At 34.5% G+C, this 27,697-nt stretch overlaps 1 protein-coding gene across 8 annotated transcripts in view; it reads right to left on the reverse strand.

Moving 5' to 3' along the window:
- The window catches only part of LOC111156592 (PDZ and LIM domain 5), a 212,474-nt gene that overhangs the window by 37,412 nt on the left and 147,365 nt on the right, over positions 1-27,697 (reverse strand). For 3 of the 8 annotated variants that reach the window (XM_022517604.1, XM_022517597.1, XM_022517591.1), the window contains 4 exons: positions 27,423-27,539; positions 25,292-25,438; positions 24,420-24,551; positions 18,004-18,191 (listed from right to left, as the gene is read on the reverse strand). In XM_022517604.1, coding sequence (XP_022373312.1) covers positions 18,004-18,191; positions 24,420-24,551; positions 25,292-25,438; positions 27,423-27,539 — 584 coding nt within the window. The remainder of the gene's footprint in view (positions 1-18,003; positions 18,192-24,419; positions 24,552-25,291; positions 25,439-27,422; positions 27,540-27,697) is intronic. The other 5 variants (XM_022517627.1, XM_022517619.1, XM_022517643.1 and 2 more) reach the window with 3 other exon arrangements.

Consider the following 27,697-nt stretch of genomic DNA (forward strand, 5'->3'; position numbering starts at 1 on the left):
CCTGGTAACCAATGGTCCTACAGAATCTGATTCCTGCTACGTCTCTGACCTGATCTGCCACTCTCCCTTTGCTCATTACATGCAAGGCACACTGGCTTCCTTACTGTTTCTCTAAATGGCCAGTACGCTTCTTATCCAGCACCTCTGCACTGTCTCTTCCCTCCTCCTGGAAATGTTTTCCCTGGCTGTTTGCATGACTTGCTCCCTCGTTTCCTTCAGGTTCTCCGCTCAATTTAAAAAGAACCAATTTTATTGATGTGGCTTTCTCTCACCATCCTATATGAAATAGCAAATCCCTACTACAAACCAGCATTCCCTATCCTCCTTAACTGGTTTATCTTTCTCCACAGTACTATCCCCATCTAACAAATTTTATATTCTTTTTATTTTATTTTTTTTTTAATTCTCTATTTCCCACACCTTGAGGCCAAGGACACTGTTTTGTTCATTGAAATATCTCCAGCACCTAGAACAGTCCCTGGCATATGCTTAATAAATCTTTATTTAGAGAATGAATGACTCCAGTACCAAAATTATCATCTTCCCATTAAAAGGAACCAGACTCCTTAAAGAAACTGCTAATTCTAGGATTGGGACAGAAAAAATAAACAGGGGAAGTCTAGAATATCTTGACATATTAGAACAGGAAGGAAGCTATCAAAGACTACTGGAGTTGTATCAAATGGACTTCGAAGAAGCAGATGAGACAGTCTGAGCATTAATAAGGATGATAACCATGGACTAAAATACTTCAAATAATGTTTAACCCTACAAGCTTACTATGAGTCTGAAATTTAAAAACAAAAACAAAAAGCCATTAGCATTAATCATCTTTAGAGGATGCTACGGAAACAATTATTTTAAAAAACAGTAAAACTCAATAAAGAAAAAGAACCAAGCTTTAATAATTTATCAGGTTATAACTGATCTGTTCATTTATATTCCTTTCACTCCCCTGCCATTTCTGAACTATTCTGAAGCAAATTCAAGATCTATTACTTAGTATTTCAATATAACCTGCAAAAGAACATTCTTTTTATTTATTTATTTTTAAATGATTTTATTTATTTATTTGACAGACAGAGACCACAAGTAGGCAGAGAGGCAGGCAGAGAGAGGAGGAAGCAGGCTCCCCACTGAGCAGAGAGCCCGATGCGGGGCTCGATCCCAGGACCCTGGGATCATGACCTGAGCCGAAGGCAGAGCTTAACCCACTGAGCCACCCAGGCGCCCCAGAACATTCTTTTTAAAAACCTACCCACAATTCCATTATCACACCTAAAATAAAACAAAATTTTCCTTAATACCATCAAGTAACCAATTTTCAACTAGTATTCTATTGTTGCTTATTGGCTTAAAAACAACACAAGTGTATTGCTTTACGGTTCTCCTACACATATATTACTGAGCCTAAATCAAGGTGTTGGCAGGGCTGTTTCTTTCTGGAGGCTCTAGGGAAGATTCATTTCCTTGCCTTTTCCAGCTTCTAGAGGCTACCCAAATTCCATGGTTCATGGCCTTTTTCTGCCACCTCAAAGCCAGCAACAAGCTCTCATACTGCATTACTTATCCCCCATCTTCTTCCCTCTTTCAGTTCTAAAGGTCCTTGTGATTATGCTGGACTCCCCAGGATAGTATCCCCATTTTTAAAGTCAGCTGACGGCATTCGTAGTCCCATCTTCATCCCTAGCTCACACCTGTGACATATAATATAACATATTCATTGGTTCTGGGTATAAGGACATGACCATCTTTGGTGGTGGGGCATTATTCTGCCTACTACACACACCCCAATCCAGTACTAATCAGGATCCACAGAAGGCCCACTTGTTAGGTTTAGTTATATGCCTCTGAAATGGCTGTAGTTTATAATCCCTTTCATCTCCCCACCCTTTTCAATATACATGTAGAAGAAACCAAGTCTTTAGTTACACATGTGTGTATATTGGAACTTTTTCTATAGTAAAAACTTAGAAATTTTACACATGCTAACCTGAACTGTTCAATCTTTACATTATAAGGCATTAATATTACTATTTAATAGATCAAGAATATAAGGCTCAGAAAGGATAAATGACCAAGGACATTCAGAGCTATAAAATGAGGCAAATGTTTTTTGAACAACTACTATGTACCAAATAATTTGGTAGGCTTTACCACCCTGAATCGGAGAGACATAATTTCTGCCCTCATGAAGATTAAAGAAAGTTAGAGACCAGCAAACAGTCAATTATATCATAGTGGGATAAGTGGCAGAATGATGGAAAGATAATGAGTATAATTGTAGATCTTCATTCGGTCAAGTATATACTGAGCCTAACAATGTGACAGGCACTACCGTATGTATGGGTACACAAAACATGAATAATCCTTGTTCTCAGAGCTCCCAGCTTTTCTTGACTTTTTTTTTTTTTGAGTTGGAGGTGCTTGTAGTTCATTAAGTACAGGTAGTCTATTGAATATATGAACTCAGGAAAAAGATCTGAGCTAGAAGAACTGATTCAAGAGTCATTAGCATATTGATGATATTCGAGGCTATGGGAGTTAATGAGTTTGTTCAGAGAAAGTGAGAATGAAAACAGAAGAGCTCCTAAGGGTGAGGCAAGTAATATAAATACTTTGGGAACACAGAGAGGGGTAGGAGAAAAACCCAGGGAGTGCATGATGTAAGCCAAAGGAGAAGAGTGGAGAATTTGGGATTCAAAATGATTTCTGTCTGACTCTAAAGCCTATGCCCCTATGCATTCATTCATCAAATACTTATCATTTGCGTAGGGTGTCAAACTCTGCCAGTCACTGCAATAACCTATGAAGATATGAAGGCAGATCTCAAATGTGGTCTAAACCTGGAAGTTCTAATCTCTGGATCAGTTTAGAAGGAGGTGATAGTGATAACTGAGATGATTAATTTCTGCTGCTTTAATTTCCTTAATGAGCCTGCCAGGATAAATTTAGGAATAATTATGAAAGCACTGTTTTTTATTTGCCCTGGTATGCCTAACAGCTTAGATGATCACTTTTAAGCCCTTTATGTATTCTAGAAAAGATGAGTTTCCTACAGAGATCTAACTTTCTTTCCCTAAATCTAGCTGCCCATACTTTTAATGGCTGAAAGTTCCTGAAATAAAACATATGAATAAAAGGCCAGATTCTTCATGTTTTGAGAAAGAGACAGACATTTAGGAAGATGTACATAACTGTTTCAGAAAGGAAAATAAAATTATAGATGTAGCTTTTGCTAATGACAAAGAGTCTTGAGCATCTGAATGTTAAATTCATTTTTTGTTTTACAAACTCTACATCGGTGTGGAATATTTCAACTAGTAAATTTGAATTAAGATAAAGCAGCGAGAAAGTTATGCCAATAAATCTAGGAATAACCATAAAATATTTCTCTAAATCCTCTAGTATTTTTTTCTTACTAGGTCAGAAATAAGGCTGATATCAAGAATACTAATGCTCCCTCCCTGAAAGGAAAAAGACAAATGTTTACAGCCTCAACAAGACAGAAGTCATATGTGAGAGTTTATGGTGTGAAAAACAACTGGCTCAAATGCAAAAGGTATTCCAGTTATAAACACTGAAGCTAATGTTGTACTCATATAAATAACTAGGCTACATCAAAGTGACATTCTGGCACTCCTAGGGAGATAAAGGACTGTAATTCAACATCTCAGAGAATTTGTTCACAAAGGTATGGTAGAAATTTTACACATACTAAATCGGGTAGCAATGATGGCAACACACTTGCATATTATCCCTGTGCAGCAAGTGCTTTCTTCTCTGCCCCTTCACCAACCATCTCAAACAGATGGTGGCCAAGAGAAGCATAGAATCCGTGCATTTTGTCTGTCAGGCTCCTTATATTGAAAGCACAAGCAAGTCTACTCCTCATTATCCAGGCATGAAATCATATCCAGTACAAATAGGAAAGGTTTAAAGTTAAGCCAAGATCTAGGATCAGAGGAAAGTACATTCTAGAGAGGTTTGTGCAAGTTTTATTAAATGGAATCAAGGATTTTTTTTTATTCAATGATTAAAAGCAACACTGACAGATTAAACTATTATCAGTTCTCTAAGCGGCAGAGAATGCTGGTATGTATGCCATAAAGAATTGGAACAGGTGTGCCTAAGGCTAAGTATCAAATATTTCCGCAACTTCAGGAGGTTTGTCTCTTCCATTAGCAACCAGCCTTTCAACTCTAAGAACCCAGATTAAACTGGATCTAGAGTGTCTTAATTAAAGTGAGCATGGGGACTTGGGTTAGGTTCAGTTCTCTTCTTAATTTGTTGCATCATGTGTCATTAAAATTTGGGATATATGCACTTGCCTTTTTCTCCCAACAGGCTGACCTTACACAGAAAACTTCTTATTTGATCAGAGTTACAAGCAAAAGAAACCCAGTGTGTACCCTGCAGATAAAGATATGAGATCTTAAAATATCTGGTTTTGCCCTCATTCAATTAGAAATCAACACATTATTTATCAGTTATATAGAGAATTTTCTAAATAATCTCAATATCACTGTTACAATTTCTAATTTTACAGTGTGAAGACAAATTCTGCTCTAACTGTGGGTGCTCAATGTGTTTCATGTTAAAGAAAAGGCGGGGGGTGGGGAGGGAGAGAGGAGAAGGAATAATAAGGAAAAAGAAACAAAAAATAATAGCGCAGATAAATTATTAGGAAAAACAAAAAAAAACAAATCCGAGGCATCATTTACAACCTTGAGAATACTAAAAAAAGATCACTGGTGATCTCATACAGAATCTAAGCTAAGAATTTATTTAAAATACTAAATTTGTAAAATTTTGCTCATATTTGGATGGGAAAACTGTGAAGGACATATATTAAAATTAGTTATACTCACAATATAACATATCTTATTTCCAAAGTAACATGAAACCCAAATGGGCTTGGCTTTTACCATTTTCCCACACACTTTTATCTATTTATGTAAGTGAGAAAGCAGACTAGTCTCGGAAATAAAGGAGAAAGATAACTCAGGTTTGAGTCACTCATATAAATACATTTCTTTTAATGTAGGAGAAAAAAAACAACAACCCTGAAGCAGAAAGAGGAATAAAATTTAAGGAGCATTCCCCATGTCAAACAGTATCAACAATGTCTCTCAAGATGATACACGTTACCGGAAAATTGAAAATCTGGGATACTCCTTATGTTTCTCTTACTACTACCACTAATTCTCTAAGATACTTCTCTCAATTAAAGCCATTAGATCTCTGAAAAAAATGACACTTTATTATCATTATCCAAAGTTATGTTTGAATTTCACGTTTTAAAAGCAGAGAACACTGCTCAGCTATTTTATGCCAGAGAAGCAATAGAGCTACCATAAGGATAACATTAAAATAACATTCAGGCTCCTCGTTCTGCTAATTTCTAGCTCCATGAGTGCAGGAATGTATTACATTTCCTCACGTGTAAAACAGCAACTACCTCAAAATGTGGGAGCCTAAGTGAGGTGGTATAAGTAAAATGTTTATGTACGTTTTCTTGAATGTGTAAGAAATGCTTCATAAATGTCAATTATCAACAATGACATATGATTTTGTGTGGTTAAAAAAATAAAGTATCAACTCATTCAATAACTACTTAGAAAATACATACAATGTTTTAGATCTAGGAACTCTTGGTATGAAAGATACACCCAAGAATAAGATATCTGCCCCAAAGAATTTATCTTCTTACATACAGGTGTTGTTCACAAAGAGACAACAGAGTGCCTTCAGATTAGTGTTGTCAAGGGTGCTCGTGACTCCAAGAAAAGTTTGCATATACTATACAGAATTATCAAGCATAATTTTTCTTATTCCTATGGTTTATACCTAGGTTTGGCAATTTTTTTCTGTAAATGTTCAGAGAATAAATATTTTTGGTTTTGTGGGAGATATAGTTTATATTGCAACTATTCAACTCTTGCCCTAGGAATGGAGCCACAGACATCATGTAACAAGTGTAAATAAATGAGCATGTCAGTGCTCCAATAAAACTTTATTTATAAAAACAGGTGGTGGGCCATATGTGACCAAAGACCATAGTTTGCCAACCCGTGGTTTAAACCATAGGCATCAATTAATAAGAAAGCATCATTCTTTATGAAAATCACATACGAATAAATCCTGGTATCTTCCCTTAAGATTTAATATCTTAATTTTAGGATGAAAGAAAAATGGGGAGAAAGAAGAGCTCTCACAACTGTGCTCTTGCATCAGCACTGGAAAGCTTCCAACACAGAAATAAATTCCAGTTTAGGGGAAAAAGAAGAAGAAGACAATCAATGGTTGTTAGGTTTATTTTTTCCTGAGAATCATGATTCTAAACCAAAATCTACTTATTATACAAAAAGACAAAGCATATTTACGTGCTTCACACCACAGTTTTAAGAGTGGAGAGCTCCAGTCCAGCCTTTATGGCAAGTGGACTGTTTAGTTTAATGATGTCAAAATGCAGGGGAGCAGATGGCAGTAAAACATTATTAGAAGAGATGAAACATACGCAACTGGTAGCAGTTTACTTATTCATATAAAAATTTAAAAATGGAACCAATAAATCTATCCATCTTAGCTAAGCAAATCTAGTTATCTCGATTTATTACTGTAACGTAAGGCCTACAATGAAATTTGGGATGGTTGTAGAAACTATAATTTCCTTTCTCACCCCTATCTTCTTTAGACTTCAAATAAAAGATAGAATTTATATCCACTTAAAACTGAGATGCACATCATTCAATCTTTGATCTAATCAGATCTTAAATACATCTGAGTCTTCCTTGGGAAAAAAAAAAAAGAATACATCAGATCTCTCTAAAGCTCTGTCCATAATGAATAAATAACTTTTCTTTATTGCTAAAATGCAGCACACAGCAGAGGCAGGGTATATAGTAAGGGTCATGTTAACTAGAATCTTAGCTAAATTTTAAAAGTGGAGTTTAGATGCAAAGAAAATGTTACTTAAAGCAGACCTTAATAGCTGCAGTCACCTGGTTTATGCAAAGCAAGGCTCCTTTCTGCAGAGAGGATTTAGTCCTCTTTAAATGTAGTCATTGATATTATCTTTTGACACAAGAAAATGCACTATTTCGTCAAAATAACAGAATTCAACTTAGTTGTTTTTTTTTTTTTTTTTAAGATTTTATTTATTTATTTGTGTGTGAGAGAGAGACAAAGAGACAGAGAATGCACAAGCAGGGGGAGCAGCAGGCAGAGGGAAGAGCAGAGTCCCCGCTGAGTAAGGAGCCCAATGCAGGACTTGATCCCAGGACCCTGGGATCATGACTTGAGCTGAAGGCAGATGCTTAACTGACTGAGCCACCCAGGTGCCCCAAGTTCAACTTAGTTCTCAACAACTCTGACTTCTCTCAGACTCTGCTGCCTCACTAGTAAAATGATGCCCACTTAAAATTTTAATGACATTGTCTTATTGCACACTGAATAAAAATATATTTAAAAACTTAAAATATTATAAAAAATAATTACCATTAATCAATGATACCCACAATTTTACTGTTAAGTAAGAGTTTTTTGCTTCCTACAAGACTACCCATTATACTCCCAAGTTCTAAATGCCCAAATGGGGATGGTGAGTATTCCCTAAGACTGGAAGCAATAGAAGCTAAAATTAACTAAACATTAATTTTGAAAAGGTTGTGACTTTTTCCCTTTCTCAGTTGACCAAAAGAAATCTACTGTCCCTAAAAGACTTTCAAATGATCCTAACTTTTCTATTTACAGCTTACTTGCACTGTGTTCTTCAAAACATAATTCATGTTTTTAAGAAAAATCAGCAATTCTTATAAATCTTATCATAAATTAAGAGCCCTTGCGTTTACTACATATAATGAAAACTGTTTCAAAAAGAAAAAAATAAAAGAATCTATGTATATATACATATAATCTGTTACATTTGTTCCTAGGAGTATCAAAGATTATAGATGGTGAATATTAAATAAGATAGTGCTAGTGTGCTGAGTATGTCACCATCAATTAAATGCCTTTTCTTTCATCAACAGAGTATCTCCCTCCATGGATATATTTAACAATAAAAGTTAAAAAAGAAATCTATTAATTTTTTGCCAACATCAGGGACATAAGAATAAACAAGGCATTGTGTATACATCCAATAAACGATAGCACCAAGGTGTTATTATTCTAACAAGCTATAAAAGATGCTAATGAAAACAGCAAAAGGAAAAATTTTAGCACACCTAGACAATACTAACTACTGTAAAAGAACACACAACAGAGCCTTTTATTTTCAGTGGATTTATGAAATAGCTTTCTACAGAAAATAGTGATTACAATATTAGCCAATATTATGTAGCTTAATGATTCTGAGTAAGAAATTATAAGTTATTTATTAAATACTTAATATAATGTTATTACAATTTAAGTATCATCATAAATGCTCTTGAAAGCATTTCTGGGATGCTTTCCCATCGAAAGTGGGAAAGAAGAAAAAATCCTATAATTAATGAAAAAAAAATTTTAAGCATATCTATCTACTTAAAGCTTTCTGAATTATACATGCATATGTGTATATATATACATTTATACATACATATATACATACATATACAACATGATTAATTTAATTTTTAATTTTTGACTGGTAAGGTTCTACAGAATTTTTCTTCTTTTGTCTTGTAAGAAACCCCTTTTCCATCTCCTAATGTTTATTTCCATGTCAACATGTAACACAAGTCCTTCCCGCAAAGGCAAAGAATGCAATGCCAAAGCTACTTACCTCATAATTCTAACTATAAAGAATTGGAAAAGAATAAACATTTAGAAAATGATGATTTAGGGGTAATTAATGTACTTGCCTATGGAAATGCTGCACAAATAGACTATAAAAGTATGTTATAAAAGTAAACTTTAACTTATTTCTCAAGTATAATACAAGATGCAACCTACTCATACTTATATTTTCTAACTAGACATATTACATTAAAAAAACTTAAGACATATTCAACCAATTTTCTGTTCCATAATCTGACCTACTCAAAACCAAGTATAGTTTCTCCAAGTCAAATACAATCCCCACCAGTGTTTTAGTGGAGGATAAATAAATGCTCTCTACAGAACAAAGCTCCTTGGAAGAGCAATGTTAGAACTTACCTCCCAGTCAGGTTAAAATGTGAAGCTGCATTCTCTTGCCCTTAGAATTCTCTCCATTTCCATGGCCATTGCCTAGGGTAACATTATCATTGTCACTGTCCTGGATTTCCTCAACCACCTCTTAATTTAATGTCCAGGACTCCAATCTTAATGCCTACACTGAGGTCATAATGAGGTTTTAAATACATTAACACTATAATGATCTAATAATGCAAACCTGATTGTCACTTTCCAGTTTACAGATCTGTTAAGGGCATCAATCAACTGACTTTCTTACTGACTTTCAAAGCCCTTTTCTGACCAGGTCCCCATTAATCCATCCAACTTTCTTTCTGGCCACTACATAGTCCTGAACATACTGAACAACTTGCTCTTCCTCCAAGAAGCCAAGTTCTCTGAGAGCTTTTGCGTATGTTGTTCCCTTTCCAACTTGGCCTCTTCCTAAAAATATTCAAGGGGCATCGGCTACATATGATTTTACTATAGACATAAATATTCACACTTTATTCCTGCATAAAATAGGACTCCATTATAAATTCTAATATAAACAAATATTCTGTCTCAAGATTGTATCATTGGAACTTTACTGGTATCTTTCCATCGATCTAGACTTCCCTGCCTTCTGACCTGGCCCCTGTAATCTAACTTAACTCTGTACCTTTTTTTGCTGATTTCTGTTATTTACTGTTGCTTTAATTTGCTTCCATGTTAATTTTGCCACATTGACAAAATGAGTGGCTATCCCTAATATTTCTTCTGCATTCCACTGTTTGGTTCCTTACAGGCCATATATTCCCATATTTTTTAAGAAAAAAATTCCTACCTTAAGGCTTCAGATCTGTTACTACTTTTTTAATTGATAGAAATAAATAATACAGTACTAGTTAGAGTAATGCTGATGTTCACAACTTGTAAGTCTTATGGCAGTTTAATGCTTCAAGGACAGTGGAGTCCTCTGCTCCCTAAGCAGTATGTGTAGTTTTTAATGGCAGCCTTTGGCAGACAGCACGTCCATGTTTGTTCAGTGACTGTTGTGGGAATTTCAAGTCCGGGAGGAGGAAAGAACAATGTGTTGTGAGTCCCTCAAATCATATGAAGAAGATGTCCAAAATATAACAAACTGACCTATCCACCCACTCATTTACTTAGCCACTGTCATTGACTGAAGGCCTCTAAACCGGGCCAGGTATTGTTCAGGTAGTGCAAAACAAAGATTAGTAAGACTTGGTCCCTGTCCTTAAGAGGATCTAAAAACAGTGACAAGGACACATATGTAAATTACAATAAATATGATGAATGCTATAATAAAGCAATCGTCAACATTTTGTAGGAACACAGAGAAAGAATAGCCGATTATTCAGAGGACTCAAGAAAGGTTCACAAAGGAGATAACATCTGATCTTGAAGAATGAATGGAAATTTTTCAGGGGTAGAAGGGTGGAAAAGTATTTCAAATAAGAGCAGCAGCTTTACAAAGCACAGAGGTGTGTGCGCAAGGAATGGTGTGAACTCCTGAACTTTAGTGCGACGGGAGTGCAGAGAACATGAACTATATTACAAAACAGGCTACAGAAGGAGGTTGGCACAAGGTAATAAAGGGCACAGAAGCTCTATTAAGAAGCCGAACATTTCATGTGTGGGAAGCAGAAAGCTCAAAACATTTTCAAGCTGAGAAGTACATGAGAACTGTTCTGCTGGATGTTAACAGTGTGAGCTACTAATGCCGTCACTAAAAGGCAGAGAGGTAAAAACTTAACCTTTCCTGAGTACCATCTATGTATCATCTACACAGCACTTCAATATATGTTACATCATTTGTGTGTATGCATACATGCTTATTCACATACATACGAAACAACAATGTTATAGGGAACTTTTTTTAGACTCTTATTTTAACAGATAAAGAAACTGAAGGCTCAAATGCTCCATGTAGGGAATATCTCTGGCCTTCTGAAATTCACGCCTATTCTTCAGAGCCGCCACCTGTCAGCAAAGATGGTTAGATGAACAATACGCCTGGTCCAGCAAAGCACTGATTATATTCTAATGAATTGGTCACTCTCATTTTGTGTGAAATTAAACTCAAGTTAGAAAACTGATGTGCTTCCAACATCTAGTGGCTCTTCATGACTTTTAAGACTGAATTTGTGAGGAACATCTGACTATATTTGGTAAAACAGAAATATTTTATATTTGCATCAAATGAACTGAACTTATACAATCTGGAATCTGTAACCTAAAGAGAATCTAAGGAAAACATTACACAGCAAATTAGATCACCTACATAAACACAGGAACATATTTAACTTATACCATAAAATTTATGAATGTTTTGGTAACATCCCTCTAACTACTCATTAGTTGTATACAATATGAAGACTTTAATCATTAATATATCTACTAGACATACAAATACAGTGAATGAAAATATAAGTTTAAAAAAGTACAAATCCCCAATTCTGAAAACTAACAAGAAGAATGTCACCTTTTACCTATCTTTCTAGGTCAAGTTAACATTTCTGAAGGGACTACTACATCTGAATTATTAAAGTTTTAAAGGCGCAGGGCAAATAGAAAGTAGTATTACTAAATTACATAAAACTCAAGCTTGGATTCTTAATTCTATTGTATCTTAATACTTTCATGCAGACTATGAACTTTTCAACATCTTACATCGTAAAATAGGTCTTTGCCAGTCACTGACAAGCTTGTGCATGCACGTGTGGTGGTGTATGTTAAACTCCATGCCTGAGAAAAATATGATCCAACTTAAACTATAATGCTATTAACATATACCCCTAGTTCTTCTTTATTGACTTCTATAGCATTACTATATTTTTGAAAGACTTTGGGTAACACAAGCTATGTAACACCACAAATGAAATGATCTAAGATTCAAAGTCAGAACTTTAGTGGTGATAATGGAAACCCTAACAGATTCTGAACACACTAGAAGGTCTTAAAATTTCAGTCTTTTCAATGCAGTGTGTTGGGGGGGGGGGGGGGGGGGGGGGGCTATCATTCCAAAACCATATTAGTCATCCCAATAGACAAAAGTACGTCTAAAATACTTAAATAAACAATTTCCAAATTTTTCCTTAACTACTAAGACATAGTAAGAAATACTGTGACCCAAAATATACATGTTTACTTGCTGATCCCAAATATATGTGTTTGTACTTACATACACATACAAACTAAAACCACATTTTCATAACATGATACCTCCCTACTCTTACTATGTTAAAATATTTAACATATTAAAATATTCTTATATATTTCATTTTTTTAAATGAAAATACTGGCTATGATCCATTAAACTGATTTTAGGATCAACCAAGTGGGTTACAGACTGCAACTCAGTAATTTTTATCTCATCCTCCTCACTCAACTCTAGAACTTATTTTAAAATGACATCACTGGTAACAGTCACTCTTTAATGATGATGGTGGGGAGGGGTTCTTTTTTCACCTACATTAGAACACAGCTGTGAAGTATCAAAAGAAAGAAGCCTGAAGTTTTCCGTGTGAGAGAACTCCATACTTTATCAGGCAGCAACTGGCCTTTCTAACTTTTGCCTCCCCTTTGCTGGCACTGTAGTCTTCACAGGTGAACTGTGCAGAACCTAAGAACCCATAATGAGACAGCTATCCCCTTCTAAATCAAAAGAACCTTTTCATTTGCATTAGGAAGCTCTTAAAACTAGTTACCAAATAGTAAGAGTAGATTCTGAGATGGTTTTGTTTTGTTTTGTTTTGAAATATGGCGGGATTTTGTATTTATTTTACAATTTTTATAAAATAGTGCAAAATAAGTAAATTTTACAGCATATAATATGCATTAAATGCCAATTTGTAGCACCTAGAGCAAAATAGACAGCAGGAGTTCTGCAAATATTTTCTAATTTGAGCTAAGCATCATGATGTAATTCAACTATGATCACAATGGTACATACATTTTATGATACTAATGCTTTATAATGTCATATAATGTTTATACTCTTATAATTTTGCTGAAATTATGTTTTCTGTAAAAAGTATAATCTTTTAAATACTGACCATATGAATCATGTTTATAGTTGTGTTATTTGACTGCTTTGATAATTGTAACAAATTACACGCAAAGAAGACAGGATTCTGTTGCCCTCTTGTGGTAATTTTGCTGTAGTATCTTCTCCAGGAATTTCACCTCAATTTTTTTCTTTTCCCTTTAATGGTCAGTCCCTTTAACAGACCCATAAACAGCCAGACCATAGTTTCTGAATTTATAAAAGCAGTATATATATTCTTTGCCCTCTCCAGTGCACATACTTAATGCCCTCCCTTCAGTTTCTACGTCAGATAGTGGTTCCCTCACTTTCTTAAGAAATGTTCTCTTGTTCCCTTCCAATTCTAAACCAAGGAGATTTTTCTTAAAGTTATTTTCTATAGTCTAATGTACATACAAAATAATTAGAGCAAATCTCCACCTCGTAGATAAGCTTCAAGTAAATGGAAAATAACTAAAAATGTAGGAGGTTGAGCTGTTGGCATTTTCTCCCAAGAGAATGGGTCTTGCTAAATCAATTAACAGTCCAGAAATTTCAGAAGCTGATGATATTGGTCTAAATATTTTAAGTTTTTGAAAGTGATAAAACGGTCTTTAAAATAGCCTAGCTCATATGCAATGGCTTATCTCTTGGCTCCCCAACAAAAAAATTTTAGCTTCTTCGCAAAATGAGTAACACATAACAGTAATTCAAAACTATTCAAAATGACACTATGAAATAATTTTAACTATAAATAATTAGTACTTTCCTAAAAAATAATTTATTAATCATAAAATTATTTAGTGTCTAATATAATTTAAACACTACGGAAAATGCAAAGCAAAAGATGGATTCTTAAATTAACTAAAAATCTACTCTTACAACTGTAAAAATTATTCTTAAATATTGATAAATGATAAATCCTTCAAGCAATTCTTAAAAGACATATATCTCATATATATTTAAAAGCAGTCCCTCGTGTATTCAATCAATTATTTTCCCAACACTAATGAGGAAAGACTAGAAGAACATTCTATGAAGAAGGACCAGAACATTCTAAAGCAAGGTAACACGGTATGTCTCAGTAACTTAAGATGCTTTAGTAAGGCTATGGCACAGATTATAATTTGGAAGCAGTGGGAGATGACATTGAGAAGTTAGTGGTAGCCAGATTGAAAACGGACTTCAATGCTAAGTTAAGGAATGGGGAAATACAGTAAAGTATCTGCAACAGGAGAGCAGAGTGGGAAAATCAGAGTTTTAGAAAGATTCTTGCTGCAGTATGAAGGACAGATTGATGAGGGGGTCAGAAGAAGACAAGGAAACTACTTAGAAGTTGTTTGCAATGACAAAGGCCTGAACCAAGGCAATGGCTCTGACCATAGAGAGGAGAAAAGAAACTTGAGAAATACTCAGAAGTGAAATCATTAGGTGTTAGTTGCTATGAGAACGTGGGGATAGATGTGGGAGGTTCTCAAGCTCACGCTGGACCTCTCGTGACTGGGTCAATGTACCATTCCCAGAGCCAGGTAGTAATACTTTTGGACATGCTACATTTGAGATGCCACCTGGGAACAGCAAGTAGATCAACAATTTTAAAGATACGGAATTCAGGACACAGAGAACTCTAAACTATCAGTGGCTAGGTTGTAAAAGGAATCTGGATGACAGATCATTTAGAGAGTATAAAGAATACAAAGAGATTAAGGTTGAGGATGGGACTGGAAGCCCTTAAGTACATAGTTCTGTCTTCTTGTTAAGAGAAATCCTTTAATTCTATAGCCATTATCTTTATTCATGTTGAGAGAAACAGGAGATTATTTAGTCTTTCTTTATTCTGCAAATCAGAAAACGGAGGGTCAAAGAGGTTAAGTGACTTTACTTAAAGCTATTTATCTGTGGACATGAATGAAAACTCAGGTTTCCAGATTGAGACCAAGTTGTTTTACCTTACTATTCAAATGTTCTCTTTCTATAACAAAATGAGGGATAAAAACTATAGGATCATCTCATTAGATGCAGAAAAAGCATTTGACAAAATGCAACATCTATTCATGATAAAAACTCTCAACAAAGTAGGTTTATACGGAACATATAACATAAAAAAGGCTATGTCTGAGAAATCCACAGCTAACGTCATATTCAGTGATGAAAAGCTGACAGCTCTTTTCCTAAGATCAAGAACAACACAAGAATGTCCACTCTCGCCACTTTGATTCAACCTAGTACACAGTTCTAGTCGCAGCAATTAGACAAGAAAAAGAGATAAAAAGGAATCCAAATTGGTAAGGAAAAAGTAAAACTGTCACTATTTGAAGATGACATGATAATATATTTAGAAACCTCGATAGAATCTACCAAAAAGTTCTTAGAAATAACAAAAAAATTAGTTAAGCTGCAGGGTACAAAATCAATGCACAAAAATCTGTTGCATTTTTATATACTAATGAACTACCAGAAAGAGAAATAAAGAAAGTAATCCCATTTATAATTGCACCAAAAATAATAAAATACCTAAGAATAAACTTAACCAAGGTGGTGAAAGACCTGTTACTCTGAAAACTTATAAACCACTGATGAAAAAAATTGAAGAGAACACAAATAAATGGAAAGGCATTCCATGCTCCTGGATCAGAATAATTAATACTATTAAAATATCCATACAATCCGAAGCAATTAACAGATTCAATGCAATCCCTAAAATACCAACAGCATTTTTCACAAAACGAAAACAAACAATCCTAAAATATGTATGGAACCACAAAAGACCCTGAATAGACAGAACAATCTTGAGAAAAAAGAACAAAGCTAGAGATATCACAGTCCCAGATTTCAAACTATACCACAAAGCTATAGTAACCAAAACAGTATGGTATTGGCACAAACACAGAAAAATCGAACAACAGACCAGGATACAGAGCCCAGAAATAAACCCATGCTTATATTGTCAATTTCTCTGTGACAGAGGAGGCAAGAACATCACAACAGGGGGAAAGACAGTCTCTTCAATACATGTTCCTGGGAAAACTGGACAATTAAATGCAAAAGAATGAAATGGGGCCACTTTCTTATACCATACACAAAAATAAACTAAAAATGAATTAAAGGCCTAACTTTGAGAGCTAAAACCATAATAAAACTCCTTAGAAAACATAGGCAGTAATCACTTTGACATTGACCTTAGCACCATTTTTCTAAATATGTCTTCCCAGGCAAGGAAAACAAAGCAAAAATAAACTATTGGGATGACAGCAAAATCAAGGAAGGAAATCATTAACAAAATGAAAAGGCAACCTACTGAATTGAATGTGAGAAGATACTTGGAAATGATATACCCAATAAGGGGTTAATGTCCAAAATATAAAGGACTTATAAAGGGCAACACCAAAAAACCTAAAATAATCTAATTAAAAATGGGCAAAGGGCCTGAATAAACATTTCTTCAAGGAAGACATACAGATGCCAAAAGACACATGAAAAGATGCTCAACATCATGAATCATTAGGCAAATGCAAATGAAAACCACAATTCTTCTACCTGTCAGAACGGCTAAAATAAAAAAGACAAGAAATAACAAGGGCTGTCAAGGATGTGGAGAAAAGAGAACTCTTGCACACTATTTGCAGGAACAGAATTTGCTGCAACTGTTCTCGAACAGTATGCAAATTGCTCAAAAACTTAAAAATAGAAATATCATAGGATCTAGTAATTACACTATTGGGTATTTACCCAAAGAAAACAGACATATTAAGTCAACAAAATGTATGCAATTCCTGTATTTATTATAGCATTATTTACAACAGCCAAGATAGGGAACCAATCCAAGTGTCCACTGACAGATGAATGGATAAAGATGTGGTATAAATATATAATGGACTATTACTCATCTATAACAAAGGATGAGATCATGCCTTTGGTGACAACATGGATGGACCTAGAGGGTATTATGCTATGTAAAATAAATCAGAGAAAGACAAATACCATATGATTTCATTTATATGTGGAATCTAAAAACCAAACAAATAAATAAACAAACCAACAAAACAGAGTCAAAAATATAGAGAACTAAGTGGTGGCTGGCAGAAGGTAAGGGGCTGGCAGGATGGGTAAAATAGTTCAAAGGGATTAAGAGGTACAAACTTCCACCTACAAATTAAATAGGTCACAGGGATGAAAAGTACAGCATAGGGAATATATAGTCAATAATATTATAATAATGTTGTATGGTGACAAATGGTAACTACATTTATTACGGTGAGCATAGCAGAATGTAGAGAATTGTCAAGACAGTATCTTGTACCTCTGGAACTAATATTATGTCAACTAATCTCAAATAAAATAGAACAATTAAAATAAAATAAAGTATGTTTTCTTTCTGGCACTGTAAACTTCTTCCACTTCCGTCTCATAAATCTTCAGAGGACAACAAGTAAGATTCTTTTTTCAGTAACTGATGACAATAAATGCTTCTGTTGTTGTTATTTTGTATATATCATCAAAACAAAAATGTCGTATTTCCAAGGTTAACCTTCCAATGGTACAGTTCGTTAAAAAGACCCCAAGTTTATAATTCATACATGCTTTTTGAGTAATTTGGGAAACAAAGAAACTCCCAATTGTATAATTATGAAAAGCAAAGGGGAACTATATCAAATGCACACAGAATGTTTATGAAATACTTCAGAGGAAAATAGCTATGGCTATTCCTTGAAGATCTTTTTAAAGCTTAGATGGTTGAGAATGAGTTTCACCAGTGAATTCTATCAAATATCCTGGAAGACATTTTCATAATTACACTTTAGAAAAACAAAAAGCAAGAGATTTCTTTGGCATACCTGCTTGGTTGGGGTGTGGCCAGCTTGGTGACTTGACAATGTTAGCAGGTCCTGGAGGCTTGAAGGCAGCAGCAGTTGTGAGACTGGCCACCCCTGGTCTGGTGGAGGCTGGGCTCTCCCGCCTCTCAGGCATGCTCCGTGCTGAAGCTACTGATGGAGACAACTGCTGAGAAGTCTCCTGGGTGTTGCTAGAAAGAAAATAAGGAAACATTTTTGGTGAAGTCATAGCAAACTAACTTAGCAATGATCCTTTCTTTTCTCAATCTGTCAAATCTGTAAGGAAAACAAAAATATTAACTAACCAGTATTTTAAAAAAGAAAAACTCGAAAACTATGACTGAGGGACTGTCTCTCTTTGAAATGAACAATCAAACAAAAACAAAAGAAAGGGAAGAAGTCAGATTACATTTGTTCAGTACTTTGGAAATTTTCTTTGTTTCTTTCTTTTTTCTTTAGATTTTATTTATTCATTTGAAAGAGAGAGAATGAGAGAAAACATGAGATGTGGAAGGGTCAGAGGGAGAAACAGACTCCCTGCTGAGCAGGGAGCCTGATGCGGGACTTGATCCTGGAACTCCAGGACCATGACCTGAGTCGAAGGCAGTTGCTTAACCAACCAAGCCACCCAGGCACTCTGGAAAAATTTCCTTTAAAAGGTCTATTGTGAGAAATTAGGCAACTGAAACACTGTTACAGCCAATCCTTTCAAATAATATGGTAACTTTACCTTCCTATTCTTCTCTATCTCAATCTTTTAGAAAATCACCTACATTAAAACAACTAATGATTACAGAATTCCTTGTGATCTCTCTGAAATGGCAGATGTTTTTTCCCTTCTTTCTCACATTCTTCTGGTATTTTATGAACTAAGTTACCCTGACATCTTACCACTCTTTTTACTCAATACTTAGTCACTCATTCATTGAACAAGTATTTAAGCACCTATGACATGCCAGACAGTGTGCTATGCACTGGCCACAGAATGGTAAACAAGAGACAACATCCCCAGCTTAACAGAACATCCAGTGTTCTGTATTCACAATACAGGAAAACAGGAGACAAGACGGCCATTGTCCTCACTCAGTCTGAGTTACTCTACTTGCTTAACAGGAGGCCTTATCTGTGCTGGTTCCAGTCTGATTTAGAAGATCTTTTTATTACCCAGTCACTTGTTACTTATAATTATACGTTGTCACTTCAAAAAAATAATCTTAGGTAGCTCAAATTATAAATGTGTACTTTGAAATGATATAATATTATAGAAGTTTCTCTCAGGTGAAGTATAACAATAATTATTATAACAACAATAAGAAGAATACATCCTACTAACTTCTGAACAGAAATCAAGGTACTGCTTGCTTAAATAACTCCATGCACAGAAACTCAAGTCCTTCAATAACTGAAAATAACAGCTGGAAGAGTAGATCAATAAAGACAGAATACTAATTAATGACCAGTAAAATAAATGTCCCTTAATCGTACTATTTAGGTTGAGATTATCTCAACGAAAAGAGATTTCAAATTCAGTCATGTCCTAAGAATACCGAATTTCTCCAATGCTCTTGAATCTGGGATAAATACCTAACAAAGGAGGCCTGAGGTTGCCTAGTCTTAGGAAGGCCTGCTTGCAAGGTTGGCCTCTAACTGGCATTTGAGAACTTGGCTGGTGAACAGTTCCCTACAGTCATATAAAACTTTCTCTAAAATGTAAGAGTAGCTCACTGTACCTAAGCTAAATAAACAATGTGGTTTATGCTAAATACCTACTTTCCTTCTGTGAGTTGGGACATACGGTATGAACTAGGCACCGCGTGACAATATAAGGAGCCCCAATAAAAACCTTAAGTACTTTGTATCTAATGAGTTTCTCTGGTAGACAACACTTGGCATGTTTTATCATAACTCACTGTTGTAGGAATCAACATATCCTATGTTGAGAAAGGACTTTTGGAAACTTGAGCCTCTATTCCTCTGGACTTGATCCATGTACCCTCTCCCTTGCTGATTTTGCTTTGTATTCTCACACTATAATAAATCTTAGTCATGAGTACAACTATATGCCCAGTTCTATAAGTCCTCTACTGAGTGGGTGGTCCTAGAGCACTTCTGAAACTAAACAGTTTTGAAAAATCATACTAGAGCTTTTTTAACTTTCTTGAAATACTGCTTCTTATTATTGTTCTCTCAAATTCAAATGTAACAAAGCTATAACCTTCTTTTATCATTTCTAATCAGTTTCATGAAAAACTAAAGTCCACTTGAGATGTTAGAACATACCATACAATGAAAAATTTAAGCACTTTAGTAACTGTTATAAATAAAAAGTAAAAGACTACTTACTTCATGGCAATGCTAAACACAATTATCAATAAAGATGACAGAATAAATAAAATTAATGGAAACAGAGTTTAAGCTTTATAGTAGAATGGTTGTAAGTAACTTTGAAAAGCTTTGTGATGAACTAATTATTTTACCCCTCTTAAGTCTCATTTACCTAAACTTTAAATGGGGATAATACTTTGCTCATAAGAGTTCCATGAGACTTAAGTAAGATAATTGTGTACAAAATACTTAGCATATTCTAAGGCACAGAATATGAGCCTAAACAGATGAAAAGGATAATTAATATATTCCAAAAATAAAACTTATTTTCAATATTCTTATATACTACAAATACATGATTTTTAAAAAATAATACAGAAGTACGGGTCATTTTAATTCTAAGGTTAATTCTAGGGCTCAGTGGATTAGAAAAAAATAACTAATAACCCATATATTCAGAGTTCTGAGAAGAAAATTTATGACCAAGGAACACTAGAAGTTACAAATGAAACAAAAATATAACCTGGAAATAACAAAGCCATAATCAACATTTAATGTTTAACAACCTGAATAAGTTAAAATTTATCTCCAGGAGAGCTGGCAGATAGACTTACTTAAAAGAAAATGACTATAATGATAGAAAATTAATGCCAAGTCCAGTCAAGTTTGGTTGAAGGAACTGATAACATTGACCTAAGGTATGAAAAAAACTCAGGAGAAGCATTAGAGCAATCCTCAAATACGTGACATGTGGATTCACTCTATATGGCTACATTCTGTTTGCCTAATGTAGTGTCAAATCTATGGTGAGACAGATTTGGTTCAATAAAAGGAGGTACTTCCTAATATGAAAAATTGTCCAAAGGAAATATTCTGTTTCCTAACAATACCTTTGGTGACAGGCCTGATTCCAGAAGGTATTCAAGCAAATGAAGGAAAGGCTACAGACTGGATTTAACCATTCGAGGGTAGAGGGCTAAGATATAAGTTATACTTCAGCATGACATTCAAAGCCTTCTAAGATGCAGCTACAATCTATCTGTCCAATCATTATCTCCTGCCACTTCGTGATACAAATTACGTGCTGGCCACACCTCTTCTCTGTCCACAATTCTCCATTTTTTCCAGGCTCTAAATAGAAGACACCTCCCCCACTCTCCCTCTGAACACATCCAAATACCATCTACAGTTAACAGTAGTAGTAAAAAATAATATCTATCATGCACTGTGTACCATACTAAACAATTAATATATTTTACTTAATCAATCATCTACCAGTAGAGACACTACTTCCTTCAGTTCATGACACAAATTAACTACATCACATACAGTTACATTTCAATTTGTAATAGCCAGGGTTTAAAAAAAAATAACAATAACTTCCTTATGTATCTTGTCTCCTGCACTACATTAATAAACTGAGACTGGGGACTCTACTGTGACTTTGGGTAGGTTACTTGAAGTTGATAACATTTCTTCATCTGTAAAATCAGATGAAAATACTACTTTTATTCCAAAGTTATTGTTAGGATTAAATGAAACACAATGAGATAATACATGTAATACAAGTAAAGTACTTGGCTCTATGCTAAGCCAGAGAGAAAAAAAAATGAAAAATCTGTCCACAGAACTTTGAAAGGTTTCGTATCCTCCCAAACAATGGAGAGTCTCTTCTTACACTTCAATTTTTACCTATACATATGAACATTTTATTTTATCCTTTGTATAGTCTTTATATTATATATTCTCTCCCAAAAGGCCAAAGATGTTTAAATCTTAAACAGTACTCTTTAGATACAAAGTGTGTGTAGTAGGTTATAACGACCTTATAAAATTCTAAATTATTAGCAAGAAAGTTGTTCCATTTATATTTAAATTCAGGACTGATGATGAGCAGAGTTCAACATTCTCAGGAGAAGTAAATCTCTATTTACTTAAAACATTTAATGTAGGAATGGAAGAATATTTGGTTTTATGGAGACAACCATATATCTAAATATGTAATGCCTAGGTCTCTAAAAGAGCTAACGTCTTTTTGCCTAATTTCTAGCATTAGCTACTATTTAAAGAAAAAACATAAGCAACAGATATCATGTACTGAAGATTTAAGAATTAATGACATCATTGGCTATATTATTTTATATTTGGGAATAAAATATTCTAATAACCATTAACAGCAAAAATATTTTGAATTAATGACAAATTTACTAATATAGCATGGCATGATTACTTAAATTGGTATCTTATTTCTGAAATCATGCTTCATATATTTTTTCTATATTTAAAATTTAAAAGGTTTCCTCAGGAAACCCAGCGTTCCTGCTTTCCAGAATGCCAACTCGCTTACTACCTTGTCGAAAATCGTTTCCATTTCCCAAATACCGAAATATATTTAGTTTGTGCCTACTGCTCTTAAGATAATGGCTACTAATACCTCTTCTATAACCGGGTCCATGGAGAGCATCAATCAGGCCCTAACTACATGTACACTTTTTTTTTACACAAGAAGTTTATTTAAACAACAAAATGTTTGATTGGAAGGGAAAACTCAACTCATTTCTTTTTTCTTTTTTTAAAGATTTTATTTATTTATTTGACAGATAGAGATCACAAGTAGGCAGAGAGGCAGACAGAGAGGAGGAAGCAGGCTCCCTGCTGAGCAGAAAGCCTGATGCGGGGCTCGATCCCAGCACCCTGAGATCATGACCTGAGCCAAAGGCAAAGGCTTAACCCACTGAGCCACCCAGGCACCCCAAAACTCGACTCTTTCAGAGGAATTTATCTCTACTTAAAGACAGATTGCTCCATGTGTAAGAGTTATGTACAAAAATGTTACAAAATTGTCCTTGGTTTCCCAATAATAAATGAAAAACTTTAAGATTCTCCACTCAAGCAAGGTTTGCAAGAATTTTAATGTTGCTCTTTTTTTATTAAACAGTGAGTGAAAAGTAACTTACTAGAATATAAAGGTAAGAGTTTAATGAGCATGCCACTAATGGAGATGGGGTATTCTCACACAACTGGTATTTTTCTCCATCCTATCTCCATTTTTCCCTATCCCATCTCCATTTGATATCCATCAAAACATACCACTGGCCATTTAGTTTTTTAAAAAATGCAATAGGTACTTTTCTGGAGAGATGTGAGCATTCCATTAGGTCCTCAAAGGGATCTTTTATTCCAAGTGTGGTCAGTAACCTGTCTCTGTATAGACTTAGCCTGGACGCTGAAAGATTTCTGCTCAATTAACACAATTCCATAAATGTAAAATAATGTCGAGTATCTTTTTTTCTTAGAGAAAAATGTACAATGATCTCTTTCTCCCTGTTTAAACATCTGCCTTATAAGTTACTCAGAATTTTAATTAAGTATATTGAAAACCTCCATGACAGTGAATGAATACAAACACATAATCAGTAGACAGTCTATGTTATATCAGGCTTTTACCAATTATAGCCAAGTTGTACACTCCACCATTAATTTCATGTTCCATCAGAGATGATTTTAAACAGTTATTTAAGATTATACCTTCCATGAACACTTGGGATATTTTTATTTTTTATATATACCTAATAATTTTTGGCATAATTGTTAAGTTTAGGAGAAAAATTAATTTTGTGTTTCAGAATTTCCCAGATACGGTAAAAATTAACTTATCTGTCCAAGTAAAACCCTCATATATAAGAACAATAAGTAGCAGCCAATCAAAATGAATTATTTTATTATTCTTTTTCATTTTTTCAAAAGATACAAAGGTATGTCTTACTAAACATTTCCCTATTCTAGTATAGCTACCATCCATGCAATGAAACGGTTATACTGTACTTTAAATACTTGTGCAATTACTCCTAATTTCATACTAAACATCAAGTATGGTAATAAAACATGTCACAAGGGGCTAAAAGGGGAGTCAATGATCATTTAAAATAACATGCGTGTCCATTAGCATTGTACTGAATTTACAGCTAGTTTAAAAACGGAACACAAATCCACTCTAGGACTTTTGCATCTGGCTGGTTAATATAGTGGTTAGGTGTTACAGAAAGCAGTGTCTTTTAGAGCAAACAACCACTGAGATACCTGCTCCACAGTACCTTATTTTCTTAACATGGATAGAGCCCGTTGACTTCCTCGAGGACTGGAGGTACGAAAAAGCTAAAGGCTTAGAAAGAGGGCTGATGCAAAGTGCATCCAGGGGTGAGTGGTATTTATCAGGACTGGAGAGCCTGGTGAACATTTAGAAAGATTCTTAAGTTGAAAAAAATCACACAATCAACAGCAGAAAGTAGTCTTGACAGTCTATGATTTGAAACATTTCCAGAAAAAGCTAGAGACAGATATTTTACAGACAGGCAGAAAGAACAAAGCATAGAAAGAGGAGGAAAAGAAGGTCCAAGTACTCTATTACTTTACTCATTAATATAGAATTGACTAAATTTTCGCTAAAACTAGCCAAGACAATCTTTTAGAAAGCATAAAACTTTATAAAGACTACTGGAAATTATATTTTAAAAATCTCATAAAAATAAAAAATTATTATTCTTTTTTTCGGGCGGAGGGATGTAGTTAGACTTGAGAACACCCTTAAATACAATCAGTTTGTGAGAGAAGAGAATATCAATAAGAACTTAAAATATCTACTGATAGTTGATTCTGTTCCAGATATAAAAACTAAAAATTATAAAGGCCCAAATTCAATAAGCACATAACATGCAATAATCCATGCAACTGAAAAGCATCAAAGATAAATGGTAGTCATGGAAACAGATGAAAGGAAGATTTAAAGAAAAACTAATAATAAACACTGAGAGATATGTCTACAACCCAGGTAAAATGTCCACAACACAACCAAGATCTCATATTGGGCTGTGACTGTTTCAAATGGTTATGTATGCATTAAGGGGACTTTTAAGACAGTGGAAAGTGTTGGAATCACGCAAGACACACGTTGTACATACAGCTCTACCTGGTTTTTGCGGCAAGAGCAGCAGACACAGTAGCAGCTGCACTGCTAAGAACTGCAGCACTATATCTAGCAGGAGAAGAGAAGGTGGAAAAGTTTCGAAAACCTTCCGAAGACCTTGTCACCACATTTCTTGTGGCGCTTCTTACACTGATACATAGGGAAAGGAAAAAAAAAAAAAAAAGAGGAGAGGAACAAAAAAGAAAAGTGAGAAAACGGAGCATAATAAAGATAAGATAGTAACTATCTTATATTCATATTTAGACATTAAAAGGTATGATACAGAAGTGTAATAAGAGTGCAGGTTATTTATTTACTGTTGCTATGATTTCTCTCAGAAATTAAAATCTGATATATAATGCTCCATAAAACTGATTTTTGAGATATAAATGCTTTTGGATGTATTTAACTTCAGTCTCTAATCCCATTTAAAGTTAAATCAATATTATATAACACACATGTGAAGATTGATTTGTCAGCATCTAAGTAGAAAATAAATCTAAACATGAAGTCTGAATTTCCGTATTCAGAGAAAGGAGGGTTATGTCGATTTTTCTAAAAAGACTCTACATAAAGAGCTTTACCTTAGGGATGATATACACCCAGAGCCTGACATTTTAACGAGACTTGTGCTTTCAGGAGAAGCAGGTACAACCGACTGCCTATTCAGAAGCAGCAATACATACTAAAAGGAACAAGAGGTAACTTAAAAATACTGAGAATAAACCTACTTGGGGAAGGAAAGCACCTTTGTAAAATAAACAGTAGTTAAAGTGAATAAGACTAAAACATCACCCTCTCTGTTGATGTTCTACACCTCCACTTTCAGTTAGCTCTGTAAAGACTCAATGCTGGTATGAAATTTCATTCTCAGAACACTTATGACTTAAAATAATAAATACTTTATCTTTTAGAAAAGGTCAAACACCCCCACAGAAATGAACATTCCATCATTAGTTATCAGCTTGAAATTGAGAAATTTTTTTATTAAGTTGAAAGTCTAAAATGCACAGCATGAAACCTATATAGTCTTTCCTCCTCATTTCTGCATGCAAGTCATTAATGAACATCCTCATCCTTCTATGACCACTTTTTTCACAAATTGTGACAGTGACCACCTCCAGCACAAAGTAATTATGTGCCAAACTCAAGCCAGGTTAATGAGAGCTCAGACGTCTGAAACTGTGCATAGGGACATAAGTCTTTTCTCCCCTTCTCAGAAGAATATAATTCATTATTCCTAGTTCCACTGGCTATAGCTTTATAAACCATTAGAAAGTATATTAAAGAAACACTGGTAAGCCATTTTTTAAAATTATACAGAATTAAGTATAGTTTTTCTGCAAGCCTATAATTGAACTGAACTGTATGGCTATGTTTTAGCAACTGTTGTGAATGGGTAGAAAAGAAGGAATGGGTCTGGAAAGAGAAAAGAAAGATGCTATCAGTGGCAGAGCAGGGGAATATGAGTGGCAAGCAATGTGGAAGAAAAAGTTACCAAGTGATTCAACTTTGAATTCTTCAATTACTCTGCATCTTTCAAGCAATGGCTACTATTTGGGGGAAGTGATGGCAAGTAACAACTAGAAACCATTTTATAAAAAATGTCAGCTCAAAGAATGCAACTAAAAAATAAATCAGTTAAATTGTCTTTCTCTCTTTAAAAGGAAATTGTAATGAACGTCCTTCCTTGTATTGTATCACAAATAATAACATTGTATATTATCAGCAGAGATCTGTAAAATCTTCTAAGTAACCTGAATACCTTTAGAATATGTGTAGGCACTTGGAATATATGATCTCTATCACTCTTTTTTTAGAGGAAAATACTCTAACTCAGTAAAGCAGACTTAAATTCAAGAAAGTTGACTTTCCCATTCACAGTGAATAAATAGAAGGCATAGATTTCCTGACTCTATATTAGAATTTTGAATCTGAACAAAAAAAGAGAGACAGATATAAAAGCAGTGTAAAGCAGTGTTCCCCAGCTGAGTGCCAAAGTTTCTTGTCTATATATTAATGATGTCAGTTCTGTAATCTATGATCACTTGTTTCTTTTTAGTCAAAGAGTTTAAGTATTTAATTTCACCACCATCATTAAAATTTCAACATTCCACAAGGGAAAAAACTCTACCTAGAACACGCAGTTACTTTAGAAAGTGTGGCTACTTGGCTACCAATGTGTAAAACCTGAGGAGTTGCAGGTGGGTGAGGTCCACTCTGAGGTAGGTCTTCCAGAGAACTGTCAAACCTAAGTTTTCAGAAGCAAAATAAACAAGGCAAAGGAAATATTAATGAAAAATACATTTATCATCTATACCACCTTTTAAGTGCACACTGGTTCCTTTTGGGCAATACTCTAGTTCTGTGTTGTTGTTTTTTTAACTTCATATCTGCAGTAAGGTTAAA

The sequence above is a fragment of the Enhydra lutris genome, unplaced genomic scaffold, assembly GCF_002288905.1.
Source record: "Enhydra lutris kenyoni isolate GAN:26980312 unplaced genomic scaffold, ASM228890v2 scaffoldscaffold3, whole genome shotgun sequence".
Taxonomy (NCBI): domain Eukaryota; kingdom Metazoa; phylum Chordata; class Mammalia; order Carnivora; family Mustelidae; genus Enhydra; species Enhydra lutris.